The sequence below is a fragment of the Lepisma saccharinum genome, chromosome 1 (genome assembly GCF_977018435.1).
Source record: "Lepisma saccharinum chromosome 1, izLepSacc3.1, whole genome shotgun sequence".
NCBI lineage: Eukaryota > Metazoa > Arthropoda > Insecta > Zygentoma > Lepismatidae > Lepisma > Lepisma saccharinum.
The window spans coordinates 88,487,545-88,512,400 of record NC_139229.1 but is presented as its reverse complement, the minus strand read 5'-3'; the positions used below and the strand labels follow the sequence as shown (position 1 = coordinate 88,512,400).

The following is a 24,856-nucleotide window of genomic DNA, read 5'->3' as shown; positions in this document are numbered from 1 at the left end:
TAATGAAGCAAAAGTGACTGTGGGTTTTGTTGGATTCGAAGCACCATGATATTATTTTAAGTACTTGACCGGTTTGACGTTGTGTGCGTGTATTGCGTGTGTGTATGTGAAAATGCATGTGTTTGGCTAAAAATAAAAAGTAAAGTGCTCCCCTGTGCTTAGCACCACGTCATGAAGGCGTATAGGGGGTGTGGGGATAACGCCCCACACTTTCTTGATCCGGTCGTGAGTGGGGATGATGTGATCAGCATCACGCCCCTGACGGCCTTTACCGCCCAGGGTTTCCCCCAGGTACCCATGTTATTCGACGCTGGGTGGGCGCCGGGGCCGCTTCCAACGTTAGAAAATTTTCCGGATGGTGAACGTTAAATTCCATAATGCCTCCAGTACTATTGTTCATACTTCATCACTTTAAAATTGCTCAAAAGAAATAATTTATGTGGATGCATGAGCATTTGAACTCTCGGCTCCGTCACGCGTTCTTGTAGGAATTATACGAAGGAAGAAGGAAGCTGTTATTTTTGCTGCTTAATGCGATGCATATTGTTTTCTTTATTAAAATTGGCATGCTTTTGTGGCCAGTTCATAACAAAAGAAAAATCCGCGCGGCTTATCGTCTGGCGGCAATATATGTACTTGTTATTATTTTCTTGTTGTTCTTGTTATTGTTGCGGAAGCTGGCATCCTTTGTAAATGTACAACAAAGGTAGTGAACTGTCGCCCATCATCGAGACGCAATAATACTGCTTGAGAAGGAGTGTTTGTGTTCCAATTGTCGAGGTTTAACACGTTCGCAGCGCAGGTTATTAGTTCTCACTCAAACCAATGGTAGTGTCAGTCGTGTATCACATGTCGTTGCAGTTTCAGTACCAGTGTGGACGGGCTTATTGGAAGTGAACAGTTAAAATGCCACCAGGTCAATTAATGCAATGAAACAATAATAATTTGTTTACTTTATTTGAAATCACACAAATGATGAATCACTATGAAGAAGTCTGCTTTGCATCATTTTGGGTAATTTTACGTATGTGTTAGTTCATATTTAGCGAAGTTTTAGTCCATATGTATGTACATACAAAGTAACTTGTTAGCACATATTAACACCAGCACTTGTTATAATGCATGGAGTTTAAAACTCAACGTTTAGATAGAGACGAGTTCTGTAATTTCCTTGTTCTACAAACAGATGCGCCTCGGCGCACTCTATGGATTTTTCCATCGAACAGATTAGCAACACTGGTTCTCGCGTTGTGCTGCGCCGATCGCGGCAGAGATATGTGTGTCGGCCTATACACCTCATTATGTTCGAATTATTATCGTGCATAGCTTCAAAATTTTACGTCGCCTTTAGGCAACAACGAGGGTGATGAGATGAAATTTGATGAAATGACACTCGCAAAGAAATGCGTGTACTCGAACCAAGAACCTTGTTGGTAAGATCGTGAGCCAACCTCTGAACGCGCTCACCCACGGAGCCAGCGGAAACTTTTGCTAATGAGGCCGTGAATACATATACATACGTTTTTTATTTATTTGCGGGCGACCCTTTCCGAAAACAATCTAATGCCATCCTCCCTTCCACTTACTACACCTTTGATTGCATTTGGCAGACTAACGATGCTCTGGCGTCAGACTCACGGCCAGTAAAAACCTTTGTGGAGCATGTGTTGTGTCGTTCCTAATGTTTGTGATTGCCCCTTCATTTATCTCGGGCGTCTACAATGGCGCAGTTAGTTTGCAAGGCGTGAATGCCACAAAGCACTGAAGTGACGTGAAAGTGACCAAGACCACACACAGATCAGACCACTTTGGATTGTACAGGTAACAGTGGCACCAGACATTTTGCTTTGTTTACAGCTTTGAAAAATCACCATGGACTTGGAGGAAGGGAAATCGACAGAGAGTACGTATCAAACACGTTCGTCATTGAATTTCTTCGTGACCGAACAAATGCCTCTGTGATATAAAAATCCTCTAAAATCTTTAAAAATATATAAAAATCTTTAAAAAGGCTTGATTTAGGCGCATAAACCCAAAATAGGTTCTAACAAGCAGGCACTATAAAACTTCATCACATGTTGCGTTTTTTTAACGAAACGCTGACATAACTTATTATTTCTTACATACCTGTAAAGTAAAAAAATAGGTTAAAAAAATAGGTTACAAACCTAAAATCGGAGTCTCGTCACGAATCCAGTCACGTTATACGGGGTCCAGTCATTTACTATAACTAAAATAACTGTAATACCGTATATCTAAAAATATTCTGACTTTGGTTAAAAGCTGAGGCTGTAAAGGGGCACTCAACACACATAAGGACAAAACACAGGACAACACACACACAGTCCTACGAAGATTATACTGGCCATATGTCCAGACGCCACAGCCTCGTTAGTCTGCAAAATGCAGTCCTTTGTGTTCTACGTGGAAGCATCGCCCCTTACACCCCAGACATGTACGAGTAACAATATTGAAATCGGCGCATCGACTTTTTTAAAAACAAGGATTTACCGGGCCGCGATTGATTGATTGATTTATTTAATTCACTCCTTGTGCCACTTTTGTCTAATTGGCGAAGATGGGGATGAGTGATGACATGATGAAATTGATGAATGGACACTCACAAACATCCATGCCCAAGCCAGGCTTAGAACTCGAGACCCTTGGCACCGTAGCGCGATGTGCTAACCACTCCACCACGGGCACAGTCGTACCGGGCCGCGGTCTCACGAAAGTTGAGAACAACTTTTCACCCTTACAGTTTGTACGTAGATTGATTGAATAACTGAGCCAGATGGCAGGTACACCCGGTGCTGACCTCTGACACACAACCACCTCGTAATTTCGAGAAACACAGTTTTTCATGAATATGTCATAATGAACGCCAAAAAATCGTCTATAATGCATGAAATGCGTAGAAATGTATCATTCTTTTATCAATTCGATCAATATTCACACAGACCATTGATACATATCGAAAAGTTTTGCAAGCTACTCTACAGCTGCCTTTTATCCGTGTTTGTTTTTATTTTGTACAAAATCTTTTTTACACCTTAGTAACTTTTTCAGCATACTGAACATTCATGTAGAGTGTGATGTTTTGTTTAACGTTTTAAAAATATACAAATAAACAAAGTCAATTCTCAGTATTACGCTGTTAAAAATCTCGGTTGCGTGACTTTTCGAACACCCTGTAGTAATATGCAAAACTAAGTTTAACTTGGAATCAATTTTAATACTCACGTTTGTCAGAAATAATTTTGACGCATATAAATTATAATATGCAAGTATCTTATCGTAGAGATTGTATACATATCGCTGCTTGACGAATTAACAAGCTTCATTGGCCTTTAATAGAGCAATATTTCTTGAAGAAAATATTTCATATAGGGTACTATTTAATGATAACTACTACCGTATCTTCAACCACAGTGTTTTTTTTAAGTACAGAGCCATCTGTTATCTTTCCTCTCAAGCTTCCGTTTGTCAAAATTTTCCCAGGAAATGTAATGAGGGTCCGTTAAGCGGCAGGGTATGATCTACATCAAACACTCCCTCTCTAGCGATGGCTGCTTTCTGTTTGAACGTTGCCTTGCCCTGAACTAGATAGGAAGAAGGGAATTAATCTGACAGTGAAGGCCAGCCACGCGGAAAAATAACTTGTGAAGCACGTCGTTGGAGCTTCAACCGTCATTATCTGATAAAATACCGCCATTATTTCATTATTGATTATGTCCCGCGTTTTTATCGTAGCCAAAATTGATTGTTGGGGAAAAATCTCCATTATACAGAATGTTCCAAAATGGGGTTTACACTTTGAACGCTAACAGGAAGGCTAATAATAGAAGTGTGAACTTTTTTGCTGTCACGTACCTTAAAGTTATAGTTGTTCATTGGCAGTAATGCATCGTCTGCAACGCTGTCGAATAGATAGACAGATCCACAAACAACAAATATGGTTTCCACGGGAAGGGACGCACAGGTAGTGTCAATCGCATGTCACGTGTCATCCAGTGTCCGTGGCTTTCTGGCACATTACTCTTCACAGCTCTCCACAGGTAGAGAGTTACCTAACGGTGTTAAATCTGGAGATCTGGGTGAATATTAGACACATCTTACGTTTCTCGAAAGAGAAAATTGCTGACCTCTGCCATTTTGTATACACTAATGCCTACCGCACGGCGAACTCCAGCGGTCTCTGGTGGAACTAAAAACAACAGAACGTACACATTGCAGCTTTAAATACAAATAGTCCAGTCAAGTTATCTTTAATAGTTTCTCTGATCTTAACGCTCAAAGAGTTTGAACACTATTGTCTCCTTCGGATCAGCAGCTAGAAAAATATTTCCACCAAGTGGTCCTTACCATCAATAAATTAATTTGTCATCGTTTCCTGGCATTCATACACTAATTCTATAACTTGTAACCTTAAAAAAATGTAACAATAAAATACAGCCTCCGTGACAGAGTGGTTAGTGTAGCACGTTACGTACCCAGAAGTCCTAAGGTTCGAATCATAAGGCTTATGGTGCTTCGTTCGTTTCATTAAATGCTCATTCGTTCTAACTAAATCATGCTTTAAAAAAGAACTGTCCTGTTGAAGATAAAGTACAACAATAATACATCAAGACAGCCGGGACGGGACTACGGCGCGAGGGGTCCCGGGTTCGAATACCGGCCTGAGCATGGGTGTACTTTTTGAATGTTCCTTCAATAATTTCATCATATGATCGCTCATTCTTGGCCTTCCCGTTGGCGTAGTGGTAACGTCGTCGCGTGGTAATCAAGGGCTCCCAGGTTTGATACGCGGTGGAGGCACATTGCACAGTGGTTCGGATTCCACTTTAAACTGTCGGTTCAGTCACGATTAAACCTTATAACTTATAACAACATTTCAAAGAAATCAAACTAACATTTCATCACTCATTCTCATCTTCGCCATTAGCCAAAAGTTGTAGAAGATCGAAGTAAAATGAAGCAAAGAAATCAACTTATTGGCAAAGTCAAAGACTGATTCTAATATTGCTCGAGTACGTATTTTCCGATTAAGTTTTCAAGCTCTAATTGTTTGTCAATCGTTCAGTTACGATGCGAAACTGTTAAAAGTTCGCGACCCGAGGAAATAGAATAGATAACACATAACGCGAACTGTCCCACCGCCATCTCATCATATTGCAGCGACGAGTGTTTCATCTGTACACCCCGCCTGTTCTCGACAGTGTCCCTCGTTCCCCTTTATTATTTGCATGTTACCATGACATCCTACGTGCCAGACATCGCACCGTCGACCCTCCAAAGTGACATAATGCAGCCTCGCTGATCTTCCCTGAGCCGCGGGATACACGGGGACGGCCGCCCCATTAATCACACCTCTTGCATATGAATCGCCGCGACCCCTGCTGGCTGTTTCGAGGAACTGGCCCTTTCCCTGCGAGAAAGGAACGTTGTTAGACCACGCCCCCTCCCGGAAATTTCCGGTCACTCGGTGTATATTGCATAAGCGTACCGCGGAGGGGATGTTCGGTAACTATTGATGGCGGAGATACGAGTTTCCCGTTGATGTCGCTGCTCTACTTCGTGTATGTCCCTGTCTAAGTCTCCTGTGGACAATCGCTGTGCAACTGACACGTTGATTAAAAGAAGAGAGTTCGGCTTTTTTTGCGCTTCAACAATTTTGTTTCAGATAGAAAACCAGAATAATTTTTTTTATTCCAGTTGTTTTTAACAATTGGAGAGTACAGTGAAAAACCAGACAGTTCTAATTTTATCGGTTTACTGTTGTTTATGGCATTAAATAGTTCCGTCAGTGTAGTTTTGCATGGTATAACTACACAGACGAGAAACTCGGGTAAGTTCTGAGAAATGTGAAAGTTTAAAAATGATATACGAGAGAAAGGTCTTGAAAGCTTGATTTCGTTCTCTTAGGAAAATGTGACTCCATCAGATTTCCTCCATGGACTCTTCAATTGCTAGTGCTACAGAAAAATAAAACTGATATCTTCTTATTTCTAGGACAACGTAATGACAATCTGCTCATACTTTCAATTTTATACCATCTCGCGTCTATCTTATGTTGTCCAAACAACTAACATTATATTCATGCAGTTTTATCCAAGTTGCAAGATCACTTTACCGCAAAAATGTACTTTGAATATATTATACGAATTCTCTATTATGATTTTTTTCTAAATTATGGCTAACCTTGCACTTGGGTATAGTGCTCTATTTAAATAATAAATATTGACGTAATTATCATTGCCATCACTGACTGCCATCTACAAATATAATACGAACTTTTGTACCTTTGTAGAAATTTAAGCGACAAATATGGGGCTCGATCAGGACTCGAACCAAGCTCCTGGTTAAGCCTGCCTGTGGCATACCGCGAGATCGGAATTCGTGTCTTCGAGTCTGCATTTCTCGCATAAATTTGTAAATGGTACAGGGTGGGCCAAATGTCATGCTCGGATATTAGTAATTTATTATTATTGTTTCAAAAAATGCAGTAATCAAGGCAGAATCTCTATTGAACTGAACTAGTCTGGAAACTAAACACTCGAGTAACGCACGCCGCCACAACGTGAATTATACGTAACTGCAGCATTTGGACGGTCCTGTAACGGAAAATATGACTTTTAACCACAGTATTGGTTTGACTGACCTCTATAGGAAAACAGACGAATTGTAGCTTTCCTGACGACGTGATTCGAACAAACGGTCTCAAGTTACCAGCCAGGTTAAAACGGCGTTACTCTCCAACGTTTCGACCGTGGTTTCGAGCACATCATTTCCTGAAGATGAGAGCAACGTGTGTGCTCGAAAGGTTGGACGCCAGCGCCGAATTAACTCGACTGGTAACCTGAGACCACTTGTTCGAGACGAATTATTACCATACAATGTATGTGACAAGAGGACCAACATGCGTCTCAACCGACAACTTTTTACTTCAATTTCGTGTGCTAATAATATATTCTAACTAACTCTCTAGTCTTCTCAAACCCGAAGCTTTATGGCTGCAGCAACACAGGCCTTCCATCCGACCCTATCTTGAGAAAGATCTATCCACTCTTTTCCATCCATACAGATTTCCTTTAGGTCCATCTCAACGTTATCCTCCATCTTCGTCTTGGCCTTTCTACAGGTCTCTTAACATCAGGTTTCCAAACAAGAATCCTATAAACTCTTCTTTCCTCTCCCATTCGTGCCACATGGTCTGCCTAGGTCCAAATATATTTTTAAGGATTTTATTTTCAAATACTCTTAATATATTCTTGCACTCTAAATAGTGCAATAGTGCAGATTCAGACTTAAGTTGACATCTCATGTGTATATATAAATATTTTTTTCCTTAGTTGAAAAATCATGCTAAGTCAAAGGTGAGCCATTTTTTGTGATACAAGCAGAAGACCTGTCATAATATAAAAATTAACTGATCTCTCTCTCTTGAATGGCCCTTCACAGATAGCTGGGAAAATTAAATCTTCCTTATTTGTTGCCATTACCACAGATAAAGATATATATACAGGGTGACTGGTAATTAGATGTATTCCCTGAAAGGGGTTAAAGTAGAGACAATTTGCAATAAATTTGACCATATGATACCCCGTCCGAAAATTAGTAGTTTTCGAGATAATCGAATTTCAATTGTTTTTTTTTAAATGACAATATTCCACATAAAAAGATGAATTGAGAAAAAACTGCTCATTGTATGGAACTTATTTCAACGTTTTCTGATAGCTAACAAATAAGTGGTTCGTTGAAAAAAAAGTTTTTCCCAAATAACAATCACATGTAAGTAACAGGTGGGTCTAAACTTACAAGTGATGATTAAAAAAATACACTCTTAGTGTACTTGGCAACGTATTAATAACAAAAATGATATGACACGAAGCGTACAAATTACTTAAATTACTTTCTTGTGACATCTGATATCCAACAAGATACAAATGTTGCTAACATTCACATTTGTGTACAAGAAATAATACTTCATTCATCTTCATGTGAATGGAATCAATGAACAATACAATTAAAGAACATTATATATCTTGCTCAAAGTGGGCACCTCCGTTACGAATGCAGGCACGCAGGTTTTTACGGACATTTGGTCTCTTAACTCGTGATGTGATGGTGTCCTTGAATGTTGACCAGCTGTAAAGATCTTCTCCCTGAGCTCTTCTTACGAGTTTACCGGTGTTTTGTCATGTGGCTCCAAATGTAAAAGTCGCAAGGCTTCAAATCGGGGGATCGAGCCGGCCAGGGAATCGAACAGCCTCGGCCAATCCATTTCTTTGGGTAATTTTCATCCAGTCACAGTCGCACGCCCAGGCAGAAGTATGGATGGACGTAATCAACAATCATTTGATCGAGCCATTTTTCCTGCCCCAAATCTTAAAAGGCATCACTTATGAACATTTCTTGAGGAACGGGATGGCAATGTTGTTGGACGATGTGCCTTTAGCTACAAGACGTGACATTATTTATCAGCATGATGACTGCCCAGCTCGATCCCCCGATCGATTTGAAGCCTTGCGACTTTTACAAATAGAGCAAGGGCCTGGATTTTATGCAACCCCTTTCTCTTAGCAATGGTGCTGGTGGCATAACTTCTAGAATTCATTCTAAGCCAGGATGTATTCATTCAAAGCAAATTTTGTGGGACCAAAGCCAGGCGCGAAGAGATCCTTATAGGAGCAAAGGTGGGTGCATACGGGCGAGTAATTAAAGGCAGCCAACGATGATTGGCTGGCTAAATTATCTCACTTTGGAGACGATGTGTAAAAACACAAAAATGATTTTTTTTCCTCCTCTACACGAATGCTACTCTAATGTAAACGAAATTGCACGAAAAGTATGTTTGTGTTATCTTCGCATTTTTTTTCTAAATGTGCTGCTTTATTTCCGGCTAATCGCGACAATAATGATGAATAATGATTAAATTCAATTGATGAATGAACAATCACAAGTACACACGGTCAAGACACATTAATGAAAATCATCCTCATTGTGCCGCTTTGGTGTCAGCTTGGGGCGCTTGTTACATCCGCATTAATCTTTCCGGTGTAAGTGATATATCCTGTCGTAGAATCTAATGTCCCTATGTGAAGTAATCTTACATTTTTGCATGTAGTTCAGCGGTGAGTATTAGTTTTATGGTGAAGTAGTAGCTTGGACAACGCGGTTTAGTGCTACGTGAACAAACGCTTTACGAAATTGCAAAACTAGCTAAAGACTCTTACATATTCTTCCCCAGCCCTTAAATACAGTGTTGGAGTAACAACCCCGTTGGGTACGTGCTGGCGCTGCTCCAACCGCTCATCCAATTATCTCTGAAACCACGACCATAGTATGAATTCCACTAGTGGCTTCATACGGTTTAGTTGCCTGAGAAACACGTCAACGACAAAAACATAAGTATAATGAAGTTAGTTGTTTCATTAATAGCACCCTTATGCCAGTCGACGTGGCTGACTTAGTTTACCACAAGGTACAAGGCTGATGATTTATTGCTCTTTTTAAAGTTGCTGTCTCTAAAGTTCTGCTTGTATTATTTGATACTTACCTGTGAAAAATACATTATTGGGGCATTCCACGAAAGTGGCTCTAGTCCTTGTAAATAACAAAATGAATAATTATGGAAAGAGCTTTATTTATAGTTGCATTAAAGTTTAAGCGTTTGTCAAACCATATAATTTGTATACAGGGTTTTCCGTTCCACATTTCAATGCATCATTGCTAAAATATTATGAAACATAATGGAATGCGAGTGGTACTAGACGAAAGAGAAACTTCAAGGAATTTTATTGCATGAAGCACTAAACACAAATACACCAATACACCTCTACACTAAACTCTAATACAACTCTATGTGTGCACCGTTTGTAGCACGAATAATATCCAATCTGAAAACCTCTGAATTATTTATTAACAATTCCAGTTGCCAAAAACTTCGCACACCATGCCTTAATGGTTTTCCCATCAGGTGCGTCACCTACATATTCTCTCCGGTAATTTTTTTGCACTGTAATGATTGATTTGGTCTCTGCATACCTGAATACAGATTGTGCGCGCTGCTGCAGAGTCGCCATTGTGCTTTATGCGATTGTGGCGCTGCATAGTGAGAGAACGGCGAACTTCGAGGTCATGGAATAAAATTCTTTAAGTTTCTCTTTCGTCTAGAACCACTCGCATTCCATTATGTTTCATAACCTTTTAGCAATGATGAATTAAAATGTGGGAGATTTGAACGGAACACGCGATTCCACCAACAAACATTATGAGCATTTGTAGCCTGTATGCTTCACAGACAAATGAAGTCAAAGTTTGCTACAGTTTAAAGCGTCACACACGTATCACGTTGTGGTTAATGTTTTTCATGCATTCAGGCTATGTCATCACACTCAAGTTTTTTTTCTTTTAGGTGCGTTAGGAGACACCACAAGGTACTTGAAAATGCTATGAAATCAGTTTATTATGAATATTTTAATCCAATCGTATGTGTAGAATGCCCCTATTGCGAACTTCAGAGTGAAATCTGAATCATCATGAGATAATATGATGTACATCGAATATGCATGCCGCTCACAATGCACACGATAAACTAAAGTTGGAATATCGACTGAACAGTTCTGCACGTGATGACTGAAAACTTAATTTTATGCCTTGTCATGGGTCTCACTCCTGTATAACCTACTCATTTAATTTTTATGTGAAATAATACTTACATGGTAGCATGAGTAGGTTAGGAAGGTTAGGTTTGGCGAGCACGTATGTGTCCCCCCCCCCACATATATACAGGGTGGGCCAAAAGTTTGGAACCACCCTTATAAAAACCAACTAGCAGACACACACCAATCCAATGTCCCGAAACATGAAGTAGATGAGGGGGAAAACCATCTAGACCAGTGGTTTTCAAAGTGTACGCTGGCTTACAGGGGCGTCGCGAAATGTTCAAATAGTTTCCCTGAAATGGTATGATTGTTGCAAATATATGCTTATTTAGTACTTTTTACATATAAAATGCTTCTGAATTTGAAATGTGTGTTTATTTTTAAACTTACAGCAAGTAACCTAACCACACCTAGCTGATCATACTTGCGTGCCGCGGAAAAATCTCGAAACACAATGAGCGCCGTGAAACAAAGAAGTTTGGGAATCCCTGATCTAGGCCATACTACCTAAATAGCCACCGTCTTGAAAGCCACCATTTTGGAGAAATTTCATTTTCTTGAAAAGAAAAGTGGTCATGTGACATATTAAAAAGGGGATGGAATTTGACGAGTGTGCATTTAAGCCTCCTAACATACTATTAACTTTTTCTTGTGATAATAACACCACGTAGTCCGCAAATCTTGTACATGTGTGTGTGTGTGTGTGTGTGTGTAAATACCATATGTACGTATTGACAATTTTTGCCATATGAAGTCAGTGCTGCTGCAACATGAATTAACTAGGAAAGCAATGATCACATGAGGAAGCTGTAATATGTTGTTCCTTTCCCTGTTCACCACTTTCAGTCTCCATGACCGAAAGCAAGGACGCTCCACGTGTCTGTTTCCACAAGGGTCCACTGTTAGGACGAAAAATATAGAAAAGGTGCTCCCGACCTTCCATCCCCAAACGCTACACAAAACGTCGGTGGTGTACACGAAAACGCTTTCACCCTCTGTAAGAAGCGGGTTCCTAAAAAACGTTTCGTCCTGTACAACTCTATACACGGATAAGAGCAAGCGAGAGATCTGTGCGTTGGGGTGGGGGCATCGGGAGTGGAGGCATAATGGGGAACTTTTTCCCCCCTGCTTTTTCCCCATCGAGGTAGCGGGGGAACATGATAGATGCTTTCCCCATTTTTTTGCAGCCTCTACTCTATTCATGGGAGTGTCGATACCGCGCTCATGTAGCGGTTGGCTGCTTTTAACGTCTCCCTCGTCCACCGTGTGGAGGTGGGAATTTTCATCAGTTCTCGCTTTTGAAAAATGTTCGGAAATTTTCATTTTCTGGCCTTTAGACAGCTTTCCTGACATGTTGATCAGTGCCTGGTATGAAGTAGACTTGAAAACAACATTTGTGCACGGTTAACTAAACTAGCAAACTATCTGGCATTCCCTAAAAACGAAGATTTATGGAGTTTCTTCGATGGTGCAGTGGTAGCGTCGTCGCCTTGTAATCAAGGGATCCTGGGTTTGATATCCAGTGGAGGCACATTGTACAGTGGTTCGGATCCCACTTTAAACTGTAGGTACAGTCCAAATTAGAACTTAGCTGTGCATAAAGTGAACTTAAGACACCAATTCAATCAATCAGTCACACCGAAGCGACAAGCGACACAATCTCTTTCAGTCTAAAACAAAACATTCACCGCGCATGCACGAACCAGAGGCAATACGATGCATGGTATGAGCCCAGTACGAGCGACACATGCAACTTGCCGTGTTTCTTCGGTGATCAGTTTGCCTTCTCAGTTTGTCATTCGGAATCCAAGACTGAGCAAGATGTTTTCAAATTCCGGCTGCGACTCATTTCAACAGTACGCTTGGTCTTACTCCCGAGACCTCCCGAAGACACACGGAAAGAAACGAGGGTGACGAGATTAAAAATAAATTCCATCGCTTCTATCCACAACCCCACACCGATTGGAGCTGGAGCGAAGATAAATTTCGCCTCCAGAAGTATTCTCCAGCGGAAGAATTTCGTCCCGCTTCCGCCTCAATGGGCGAGCTTGAGAAACGTGATTCCATGTATTTTACTTTCTCCAAATGTTCAACGTCGTTTACCCCAGTGGGCGGCAAACAAACTGTTACCAGGTCAAATCTCGTCCACTTTTTTTGCTTCGTCCTCAGTTGGCGAGCCTACACTTGATTACATGTACAGCGTGTTCCGCTTAGAGTCATCGAGAAGTAATTGATAATTTGAAGAGTAAGTAATGGTTTATTAATACACCTTTTTACGTACCTTGATGTAGAAACTCTCAGGGTTTAGAAAAGTAGTCAATGCAATTCGATGTGTGCGCATTGAGTTGCACATTGGCGCGCATGCGCAAGCACGCGTATTCAATATTAGTAACTGTTAAGCCTTGCTTCCATGTTAATAAGACATTAAAATACTGACCATGGCAGAATTTATAGTATAAAAAATATATACACTAAAAAAGGTAACGTTTCAACCCTCTAACAGGGTCTTCTTCAGACGATTATTCACAATAGATTGAACTATAGATACTATAGATCAATCTATTGCGAATATTCGTCTGAAGAAGACCCTGCTAGAGGGTGGAAACGTTACCTTTCTAGTGTATATATTTTTTTATACTATAAATTCTGCCTTGGTCAGTATTTTAACGATTTATCAATATTAGTGTATAAACTCGGACAGTTTCTGCATCTTGTAAAATGACAATCATAATCATATCTTTCTCTGTCTTTAAACGGTGAGCATTTATTTCTCGATCCCTCCAAGCGGAACGCGCTGTATTTTTCTTACTGCCGCTTCCGTAGCATCTTCCACTCGCTTCTCTTTGTGCATCTCCGCTCCTAGTGTGCGCCCAGCCTTACTAAAGCACAAAAAATTCCACTCTGAGCATTCCTGCTACATAACTTACACATCACTCTAGAAGCATTCCTCAAATCTGGCTTCCTCCTCCAGCATACTTTCACCTGTTGCAGCCGCCGGGAAATTGTTACGGAAGTTTACTTTCCACAGACGGTTTACACAAACGTCTGGAAGATTGCTCAACCAACTTGAAGCTCCTTGAGGAATCTATTGTTTGGTTTCTCCCCATTTCTTTTTTTTCAGGCAGAAAACAAATACCACTATTTCGTTCACTAAGTTCAACGAGAGCCCCTCAGAAGATAAGCGGGTGAAAACAAAAATTGTGTCCTGTTGTGAATATATTGAAAACTGTGTGGGATCATATTTACGAATCAACATGAATTATAGGTTTGATTGTTGTTGTTGTTCTCAGTCCACTTTATGCACAGATAGGCAAATCGGGACTGGACATGCAGTTTAAAGTGGGTTCCAAACCACTGTGAGCCTCCACCGAGCATCGAACCCGTGATCCCTTGATTACAAGGCGACGACATTATCACTACGCCATCGGGGAGGCCCTGTTATAGGTTTGAATCATGGCAAGAAAGTAACGTGAAAAATAACTAAGACAAATCTAACCGAACCATTATGTGCCTCCACAGGGTATCGAACCCGGGACCTCTTGGTTACATGACAATGAGGATACCACTGTGCCATCGGGAAGGGCACAAACTTTCAATCCCAACCTCAATCAACGTTTCACCCAAAGTGTATCCTTCAATTTATTACTCTCCTATTCATGCTTTAAATCAGATTGCAATGTTCTATTGTTCTAAATATCCGCTGTGATTAAACGTTACAATGCTTCTCCCCCTCCCTCCAAGCACGTACAGCAAAAGCATTCCTGTACAGTAGAAGTTATATTTATGGGGTCTCTCCCTCTCGCCTTTCGCTTGTTCTTCTGTGACGTAATCCCTCTTTTGTTCTTTTTGCAGGCCCTTCTCCGCGGAGCCCTATGTCAGCAGAGCGCCGTTATCCTCATCTGTATGGCGATCGACCGTTACATGTGTATGCTGCATCCTGTCCGATACCACAAGCATTCCAGCAAAAAGGTAAGTCACACAGCCAGGAATTTCATTAATTTATTTCCACCAACGCTCAAGAGAGGAGGGTACAAAGAATGCATAGGGAGAGAGGGAAGAGCATGCATGCATGTTTTTATTGAGGACAACAGATGCGATGGAAATTTATCGAGGCCAATTAATATGCAAAGACCGAAACAGTTTCAACGCATATTGTACGATGCAGTAATAATTGGTTTTCGTGTCATGTACGAGGAGTGTTCAATAATTAGTGGTAACATCTGTGTCTTTACGTGGGCAGGAATTACCATACCGAAAGTGCTGCTATTGTCATTTTTATAACTGTACTGCTTTGAAAAATGAGATATTTGGAAATTTTGGTGGTTCCTCATTTTATTGTTTTAGATTTCGATGAACTTCAACTCCATACAACGCCACATATTGTTATAAAAATTGGCTGTAATTCATTAAAAACATAAAAAAAGTACTCTTTCAAGCTTCAGACACACAATCCCAGAATATATTGGTGATATATCTGATTCTATCCTGCTTATACTGTGAAGTATAACTCTTCAATTTCTAACTGATAGATTGATTTTGATTGATTTCGTTTATTTTTACTTCACCTTTCTGGCACTTTTTGACTAATTGCGAAGATGAGGATCAGTGATATGATGAAATTGATGAAGGGACTCTCACAAAGAACAACCAGGCCTAGGCATGGGTCGATCCCAAAGCCCCTGGGGTTGTACTGCTCTGTGCTAATCACTCCGGCACGAACGTCTACACTCCAATAATGTCATCGAAGATGTAAAGCATAAGAAATTTAGTGTCGGAATTGAAAAATAGACATTGTTTGTCAAAGAGGGTTTGATATGAAGGGAAGAAAATTCTCGGCATTGATTTACACCCTGCATGCCATCGGAAACCTATCAAGAGAAGACCTAGAAGTCTTATTATCTGCCTCGGCTGCTATCGAGACTTAACCGCGGATAATCCTTAGTCAGAAGATAATAAAGAACAAGCGAAATCCAAACATAGCTCTTTCCAACTGTGCCTGGATAAGGAGGCGGAAAATTTTTACACCCTCTCTCTAACAAGATTAAAAACTTCCCGCTCCAACTTTCGGACTCTCTCCCTCCTTCCAGCCTTCCCTCTACCCCTCAACTTTGTCGGTCGACTTCCAGAAAGACTTCCTTTCGTTATGCTTCCATATTAAAGACTTCCCGTTGGCGCTAATCCACATTAGACGTCCGAAATCTCTGACGGTCGAGTCCAAACTTTCTCTCTCTTCACAGCCAGAAAACTTTTGCCCTTCCTTTTTGGTTATTGCTGAAAATTGTTCTGACTTTGACAACCGGGATTGTTATAATGACCAATTATTCATACGCGAGAGCGCGCATTAATATTCATTAATCTTCGTATAGCTTGAGTTTGTAGACAATTGTTCACTATGGAGATATGTTTCTTCAGCTGTCTTCTATAACTTCTAGACTAACTACCGAACTAGCGCGTTACGAAATGATTTTGTAATAAAATGTATCTGTTGTGTATGTAACCAGTGCTTCTAGCCGAGGAAATATAGCGATAAATATAGTCAACCCTAAAACAAATTGCGACACAAGCAATTGAACCAGTAATGATTTTTGCAAACGTGTCTTGTATACCATATCGAAAATTTACCTAACTGCGGAAACTGGAAAGTCATTAAAATATACTTTTTTCAAAATGGTTACCTCAAAGGCAATAATTTATTGTTGATTTTATGTGACTTATGATAAATTTTGTCAGTGATGCTTTGATGATCACGATTTAGATTTGATTTTTGTATTTCTCTCACTTTTGACTAATCGCATCGATGAGGATGAGTGATGATTTGAAATTGACGAAGGGATACTCATAATGAACAATTTGCCGGGATTCGAGCCCGACACCTCTTTGCGTTGTAGCGCGCTGTGGTAACCACTCCGTCGCGAAAGTGAGTTTGATGCAGTGGCGTGCGGTGACATTTTCCGTTGGGAAAGCAGATCCAGTGCTTCCACATGGTACGTTATACTGAAAAAATGAGCACTCAACCTGATACTGTTTCCTTAACGTCTCTAAGGGGAAAGATGTCTTGGCGCAGTTGTTAATTTTTTAGAATTCCAGTTGGTCTGTTGTCAAACGTATTTAATGCAACAGACGATCGCGTATGATTGAAACAATTTTCAAGATTTTCACAAATCCACTTTGGCACTACGTAGCAAGGATGTTATTTAGGGGGTCCAGAGTACCCGGACCCCCCAAAAGATTTATCAAGTATTAAAAATAAATAATGAAACATTTATTCGTTTAGCCATTATTATATAATTTCCTCTGAACTTATTGTAAGACAAAGATTAGCTATATTGAGATCATACGGCTTTGAAGGACACGAAGGACGTATTTCGGGGATCCGACCCCACCCCCTTCCGAAAGACTTAGGTACGAAAATTAAATAATGAAAATATACTCGTTTAATATTTGTTGTATAATCTCCACTGAACTTATTGGAAGACAAGAATTATATTGCGATCATACGGCTTTGAAGGACAGGAAGGACGTATTTAGGGGGGTTGAAGGGTTCGGACCCCCCAAAGACTTACCAAGTACTAAAATTAAGGAATCAAGATATTAGCATTTCTTGCATAATCGATGGTTATAAACTTCCTCTGAACTTTTTAGAAGGCAAGGATTATATTGGGATCATACGGCTTTGAATGACATTACAAAGAAGATTTATGTACACTACTACTCAAAATAATAAGCATAAGATATTAATCAGAAACTTACTTTTCTCCAACTAGATGTAACATCAATTTTGTTATTCGATAAATATTCAATTTTTCATCTATTTGAAATTAATTAATTGGCAGAGCACTTGTTTTTATGTAAATTATTCCGATCTTAACTACAGGTAAGCTACGTAATGAATATGCGCTGTTATATCTATATTCTTATACAGTCTTTTTACCTATTCGTGTAATAATAATATAATATTAATTTATGTATTGTAATTAGTATTAGTTTGATTAAATATAATTATTTTAATTTAAACATTATTATTATTATTATTATTCCTGAGACACTGGGTTCCGACCCACCCCAAACATATTTCTAGATACGTGTCTGCCACGTAGGTCTTTCCGTAGTAAATAGTAAACAATGCCAACACTAAAGTTTTTGAAGCAAAACAAATAGAAATACATTCTCCCGAAAAACAGTAACTTTTCACTTCGCAAAGCGCTTGAAAAAAGTGTGGGCGTGGCCAGTGAGTTTTACCAACTCTGTTTGGCGGATGTGTTCATGAAGATGTTAGCTGTCTCAATAGACCGAACGCTCTGAAACATATATCTTCACACGGAATATGTCAGCATTCATATTTTTGTGTTTCTCTTGTGTTTTGAAACTTTATAGTTTATTTATGAATATAAATTTTAATTAGCTTGCTTGGTGGATACGCTACATCGCGGACATTTACAGTACACTTTAACAGTTAATCGTGCAGTTCGCAACACTGAGGACATCAGCAGACTGAACCGATGGCACTCTGGTTATCTTTCAGCTCTTACCGATTGGAAAACAAAATTCCCTCCATATAACGTATCCTCCCATTGTATCCTTCAAGGTCGCCTGTTTATTTTTCGGGCTCTTGCTGGCGTTGCTGGCTACAGGCTGGCCAGGTCGATGCTACGTAGATGTCTTGTCAACACGCCACGAGAGGGTGTTGATGGCCCCATATCAGAAAAGGACGAACCTTGGAGGCTTGCAGGTTGATTCTGTTGAGAAATAATGAATAATGAAAAACCAAAAGTTAAAGAAGTCATTTTGTAACTGTTATGCTGTGTGACAGCACTGCCAGCCTTGCTGTACCGGAGTGCACGCGCATGGTTTGATGATTATGGTATGAGCAGTACACTTTAGCGGGGGCATGGCGGGTACTCCTAAATGGGGAGGGGCAGTTGAAGTGCACTCTTTGGTCAAAGGTGTATAAATAATAGTATTGACGCAAGTATTATGTGCTTAACCAACACCTATGTAATTAAAGTGCAACTTTTCAGTTGGCAAACAGGTTTGATTATGTTTACTGGCTGGTAACAGATGAAGTATTAGAACAGTTACTTACTTAACCTAGCTTTTCTGCTGCTCTTGGTTAAGCGGTGAGGATGATTGATGATTAGATGAAAGAGATGTAGGGATACCCGCAGTGAACATCATGCACAGGTCAGGAGTCGAACCCGGGAATTTTCCTTGATGCAAGATGTAAAAAAAAAATGTCTTATGAAAATAAAGATCATGATTCTCCTCCAGGCAAATTAACGTATAGTTCCCAGATAGCAAACAAACAACTTGAATCATATCTATACTCTATCCCCCGAATCTCTGGAGCAAGGCCGCGCATAACGGTAGAAAAAGGGGAGAAAGCTATTGGCCGGAGCAAAGCACTGAGCGCAGCTACAAAGGTTGGTATCTTCAGTCGCCCTTCCCCAACCACGGAATCCCTATCCCTCGCACGTGTTCATTTAATGGAGCCCTCTCGAGTCGATACTTGCGCAGAGACTTGCTTTCGTTCGTTTCTTCCAGAGATTCCCGGGACAGAGTATATACGTACATAAGCCCCGCCTCTTTCGCTGCACTTTTTGACTCTCTCTCTCTCTCTCTCTCTCTCTCTCCACTCGTTCGTCTAGTTGATTACACGGTGCAACACCGTCTACTTCGTTGATTTGGTGTCAGATAGTGCATTTGGTGCCTGCACCGTTTGTACTACGTTCATGAGTAGTGCAATTTGTGATGTACGGCAGAGGCGACTACTTAAGATAAATTGTTCGGGGCAAGGTAAATTGGGGGGGGGCAAGATCGACATACACAATTTATATTTGTAAATATACATAAAATGTGCCCTTCTATGTGAATTTGAGGGGGGGGGCAGAAAGTGCCTTGCTCACCACAAAGTCCGCACATATGGTATGCGGTCACGTGGTACGTGCTAACTAATCGAATGAACGTTTAAAGCAGCAGACAGGCATTTGTTGAATCTTCTGAACGTGAACACCGCTATCCGTCTACTTTATTGAACATTTCCTTGCACCAGCCTGACAATGGATACACCTGTACTACACTGAGTGGCAAATAGTGCAGCAAACTAGGCGGGCCTATAGGCAAGGTTAAAATGAACGTGATATAATCATTTCCTAACGAGGAAAGTGCACTGCAATTAAATTTCGTTGCATGAACGTATAATAATAGCTTCCAACCTTTTCCCCTTGCTTCCAGGCTTACAGAGGCTGCGAGCTTCGGTATTCATTACAAGCCTGATCGGCGTCTGCAACCAATGGCTTGCTGCTCCAACTTGTTGAGTACACAAATGGCTTTGAACAACACCCGCAATTGTTGTCGCCCTGATGAATATCACAAAGCGGTCCCGATTCGCCAATTACCAGTTAATTGTACGGGGAAACGTGTCCCAGCCGACTGCAGACGAATCGATACGATCGGGAAATTAAATGGAGATCAGAAAAGAGCTTTTTCCACCGCCGTGTATAGGAAATCAGGTCAATGTGGTTATGGAGAATGTGTTCCCACACTCCGAAAAACTAATTCAATTGTTGCCAGGTTTAAGCAAATAACTTGCTTAACATAGGAGGTTTTTGCAGACACTAGTGTGAGCGAGAAAGGTACTGGCAATATGGAATGTACGGATCTCGTACTTTAATATAAACCAAATTCATATAATGCACGATTTGCACTATCTACTTTAACTTGAGCGTATGTTTACTCTCGAAAATAAATTTACGCATTTCCCAAAACACATCCCAATTGTTTTAATTTAAGTTTGGTAAGCATTTTTTTCAAGCAGTTCAACGTTCAAAATCTCACATAAGATGTGCATGATTTTGCAATGCTCTGGACATTACATTACGGCTGTATACTGCATATCATTGGAGTTTTGAGTTCATTCTTTTTTTGTTTATTTTATCAACTGTTTAGTTTATCACAAACAACCAGAATCAGAAGAGTAGACTAACCTATAGATAATAAAAACGCCCTTACAACGTATTAACTTTAAATGGGTAGAGGCGTGGAGATACGTAATAGTTGTCTACTGGAGCTATGCCCCTTCTCGTGACAGTAACAAAAATGACCCGGCACCTATCTGCCGAAGTATCATCACGTTCGGTAGCAAATGCATCAATGCTGACAGGAAGAGTTCGCCTCGACACTCCTCACCAGGGAACTCACCGTATCAGGAACAGAGAGCAGAGCAAAGCAGGGTCGAAAACGTGCATGAAAACATTGTCTAAAGAAAATAACTCTGGCACTAAATTATTTGAAATTATGTAATTATGAAGTAGTTTTTATGATAACATAAAAATCAATGGGGAAATGAAAGTACATGTACGATTCTTGAACAGCTACTTCGGCAGTGCTCACAAGTTGCCCCTGGTGACAAGTGATCTCTTAGCTTGACGTCTCTCCAAAGCATTCCAAGCAGATTATATTGGATTGAGATCAGGACAGCATGCTGGCTACTCCATTTAGTGGATATATTCTTCCGCAAGGTCACCCACAGTCACGTCATGATGAGGGCGAATATCATTGTCCACAAACACGAACCTGGTCCCATAGCTTGACGGAGCAGTCGAACATGATTAAGGGGGGGAGATGCATCACTACATCAATCCCTTCACAAAGGAACGCTCGAACCTAGAGCCCTCTGTAGCCCTAGGCAGTTTGATGCTCTGTTTAATACGCCATTGGACTAAGTTTATCTTGACTGAATTAGGCAATTGATGAAAATTCCTCATCGTCAACGCTCTAGTGTTCAAATTTGTACTTGAACAACCAAAAATACATAACATACAACCCCTTCTCATTTTCTTCCTCCTCTTATTTCTCTCTTTCTTTTCTATCTCTTTCTCTGTCCCTCTTTCTTTGCCTCACTTCTTCCCTTTGACCCTTTCTTTCTCCTTTGCCCTTTCATCATTTCGTTCGCCCTCTTCTTGTTTGTTTCTTTCTTCTATTCTCTCCCTCTCTCTCTATACCTAATTCTGCGCCTCTCTTTTTACCGTTTTGCCCCGCATTCCTTGTCCTCATCATTTCTTTTTGATTATCTATTTCTCTTTGCACCTATCGTCATTTATCCTTCCCTTTCTCTTTCCTTTTTCTCTTATCCTTTCCATCCTTTTCCTCTTTATTTCCTTCCATGCTTTTATCTTCACTTCTCCCTCACTTTCTTTGTCCTTCCTTTTTTTCTCCCTCGTTCTTTGTCCCTCTATTCCTTTTTCCCTCGTTCTTTGTTTCTATTTTTCTTTCTTCTCTGTTTCTGTTTCCTTTCCTTCTCTTCTTCGTTCTACCTTCTTGACCTTTCATTCTTTACTTATCTGTTTCTTTCTCACTTCAGTTGCTACATCTTAATCTATCACTTTCTTTCTTCTCCATTTGTTGTATCTTATTCTATCACTTTCTTTCTTCTTCTTTTGCTGTATCTTATTCTATCACTTTCTGTCTCATTATTTCAATCTTTTTATCCCCTTTTTTAATGTGTGAATTAGTCTAATAAGGTTGAGCTGAGACCAATACACGGTGGGCCAGAGCCCACCCTAACCCACTCTTTTGTGACGCCCCTGAACCGGGAGGATATAATCAAGCTCTTTGATCTGCTGAAGGCACGAAGTCAGAGTCGGCAAATGGCGACTGTTATGAAGGAGAGTATCCTCAATTACTGCACTAAGATGTACTTTTGGAGTGGAGAAAAATGAGTGCTTCGGCACAGACAAACGAGAGTTCACAGAGCACGCACCCATCAGGAACCCTCCTAAAGGAATCACGGAAGACGGCTCGCAGATTAGCTGTTTATTATTCATGAGAGGCAACAAATGATCCTTCCTTGCAAAATACCAGCGTGGATGCTAACCTTAGGATGATAAATCCCCTTTGGATTGTCGACCGGTCGCTGGAGCGATTTATTCCACGGCAATGAAGACGAATTCTCTTCCTGAGTTCGTCCTGGGTTCAACGAACTCGGAGAGGATTTGCCCCCAGGCAGTGCATGGAGATATGTAAACGCGGAAGTAACGTAAAGACTTCCCTTTCAGATCTTGAAAAAGCGTTATCCACTTCTGGATGTTTTATTTCTCTCTCTTTTTCCCCTACATCGTGCATTTTCCTCATCGGCTGATATTGTCCCGAGTTCTTTATATCCTCCAGTCACTTCTTCACAATAAAAGACGAACGACGCATAATGGCCTTAGTAAAGCTTCCTCATAGTCGCAAAAGGAGAAAGAAAGCGAAGATGGATACACTGCCAGGACATTAGAATGAGGGAAGTGAACTGTGCCTAACCACTGTTTGTTTGCTTTTTATGCCGCTGTTATTCTCAGTCCATTAGAATTTTCAACGACGCACTTTTTTTAAAAAAAAGTCTCCATTAATGGTAGTGCTTGCGTAGCCATTAAACCCAAACTTTCGCTGCGACTTGTTATCGTGTTTTTCTTGTCAAGGAAGTGTCTCGCAACAATATGCTCGATTATTACAGTGTGCAAGAAGTTCCTCGTCTGGGCGTTTCTGATATATCTAGATCCATTGTTGGAAGTCATATACTTATCCTGCTTTTATTCCATTTAACACAATTCATTTCAAAGGATTGAATGCAAGTTTGTTTTTAAGACTACTTTATTTACACATACGCCAATCGAGACTGGGGAGTTTAAAGTGGGATCCGGATTAGTGTGTGCCCCCGCAGGGAATCGAACCCTGGACAGTTTGAGTTTCTGTTTTATGCTCACTTTTATGCATATATAGACTAATCGGGACTGGTCCTACAGTTTAAAGTGCCATCAGAACTACTATGTGCCTCCACCGGGTAATGAACGCGATACCCCTTGATTACATGACGACAACGTTACCACTACGCCATCATGGAGGCCCTGAACCCATTGACTATGACCAGATTTGATATCTGTTGTGTTTTAGGGGAAACAAATGGACTAATTGGGTTATTTTCTTTACAATTTCCAAGTAGAGACTGTGCTATTATTATTATTACTTCACTTTATTTCATATTACAGACCTTAGGACACACAATGTATTTTCTTGTATATTTCGCAAACTTCGTTAGTGTCTTCAGATGTCGTGGTAACGTCGTCGCCTTGTAATCAAAAGGTCCCGGGTTCGATATCCAGTGTTGTATAGATCCCACTTTAAACTATGGGTCCGATTCTGATTAGTCTACAAATCCGTAATGCGAACTTAAAAGCAAAACTCTAGAAAACTTTAGAACTTTGTTAACAGACACGGGGAAGAAGGAGTAACAAAAAAATTATTGCAGTTTGTCTTTCTCTCTCACACTATGTCTCTCTCACACACAACACACACATGGATGGATTATGATTGATTGGTTGATTTGGTTTATTTAACTTCGTTTTTCTGCCACCTTTTGTTAATCGCGAAGATGAGGATGAGTAATGATATGATGAAATTGATGAAGGGGCACTCACAAAGAGCACCCATTTCCAGACGGGGATTCGAACCAGCTACCACTGACGTAGGCCAGTGTGATAACCACTCAGCCACTGAGGCCTGCTCTTGGATGGATTAGTCGATGCATTATGGCTAAATTTGATCTAGGTACGGATCCTTTCCGACCTCGATTGACGAGCACATTTTGTGATCGACTTACGTTTTCACCACCAAACTTTGTGGGTTCGAATCCCGGAACTCGTTATGTTTCATTTAACCATCACCCATCCTCATCGTCAGAACTAGCTGGACCCCATGGCGCAGTGGTTAGCACGGGTCTAGGACATTTTGGTGCGAAGACTTTTTGGTGACCTCTCTTTATTGTGTCCCTTCATACAAGCAATTTTACATGGAAAAGGTACGAGCAACACCTCGCAGGTAGCGAACGATGTCTGTCCTATCATATGGAGCAACCAGTGTTTCAAGTCGAACACAACAGTCTTTGTATCTTTTTCTTGGCCCTCGACGTGTCTACTGATTATCTGTCCATAGCGAGTTTCGTTCAGAGCTGCTTCTCGACACAGGACTTCCAGGAACCGCCAAACCGTGGGATGGTCGGCGGAAACATGAGACTGAAATCCTCGATACCAGCCCTCTACAGCATTTTTTGTTTTTCCATCTCCATTTAGGACAGCTGCGTAGTGATTCCAAAGTCCGACGGAGAACTTCAGCTGACGCCTTCCACCTCTTCGCTGCGGACGTCCTACGTAGTT

At 40.6% G+C, this 24,856-nt stretch overlaps 1 protein-coding gene across 1 annotated transcript in view; it reads left to right on the top strand.

Annotated features, from left to right (window-relative positions):
- Positions 1-24,856, top strand: part of LOC145984186 (trace amine-associated receptor 8c) — a 170,084-nt gene that overhangs the window by 41,379 nt on the left and 103,849 nt on the right. The window contains exon 3 of the mRNA XM_083117698.1: positions 14,520-14,636. Within this exon, the coding sequence (XP_082973824.1) occupies positions 14,520-14,636 (117 nt within the window). The remainder of the gene's footprint in view (positions 1-14,519; positions 14,637-24,856) is intronic.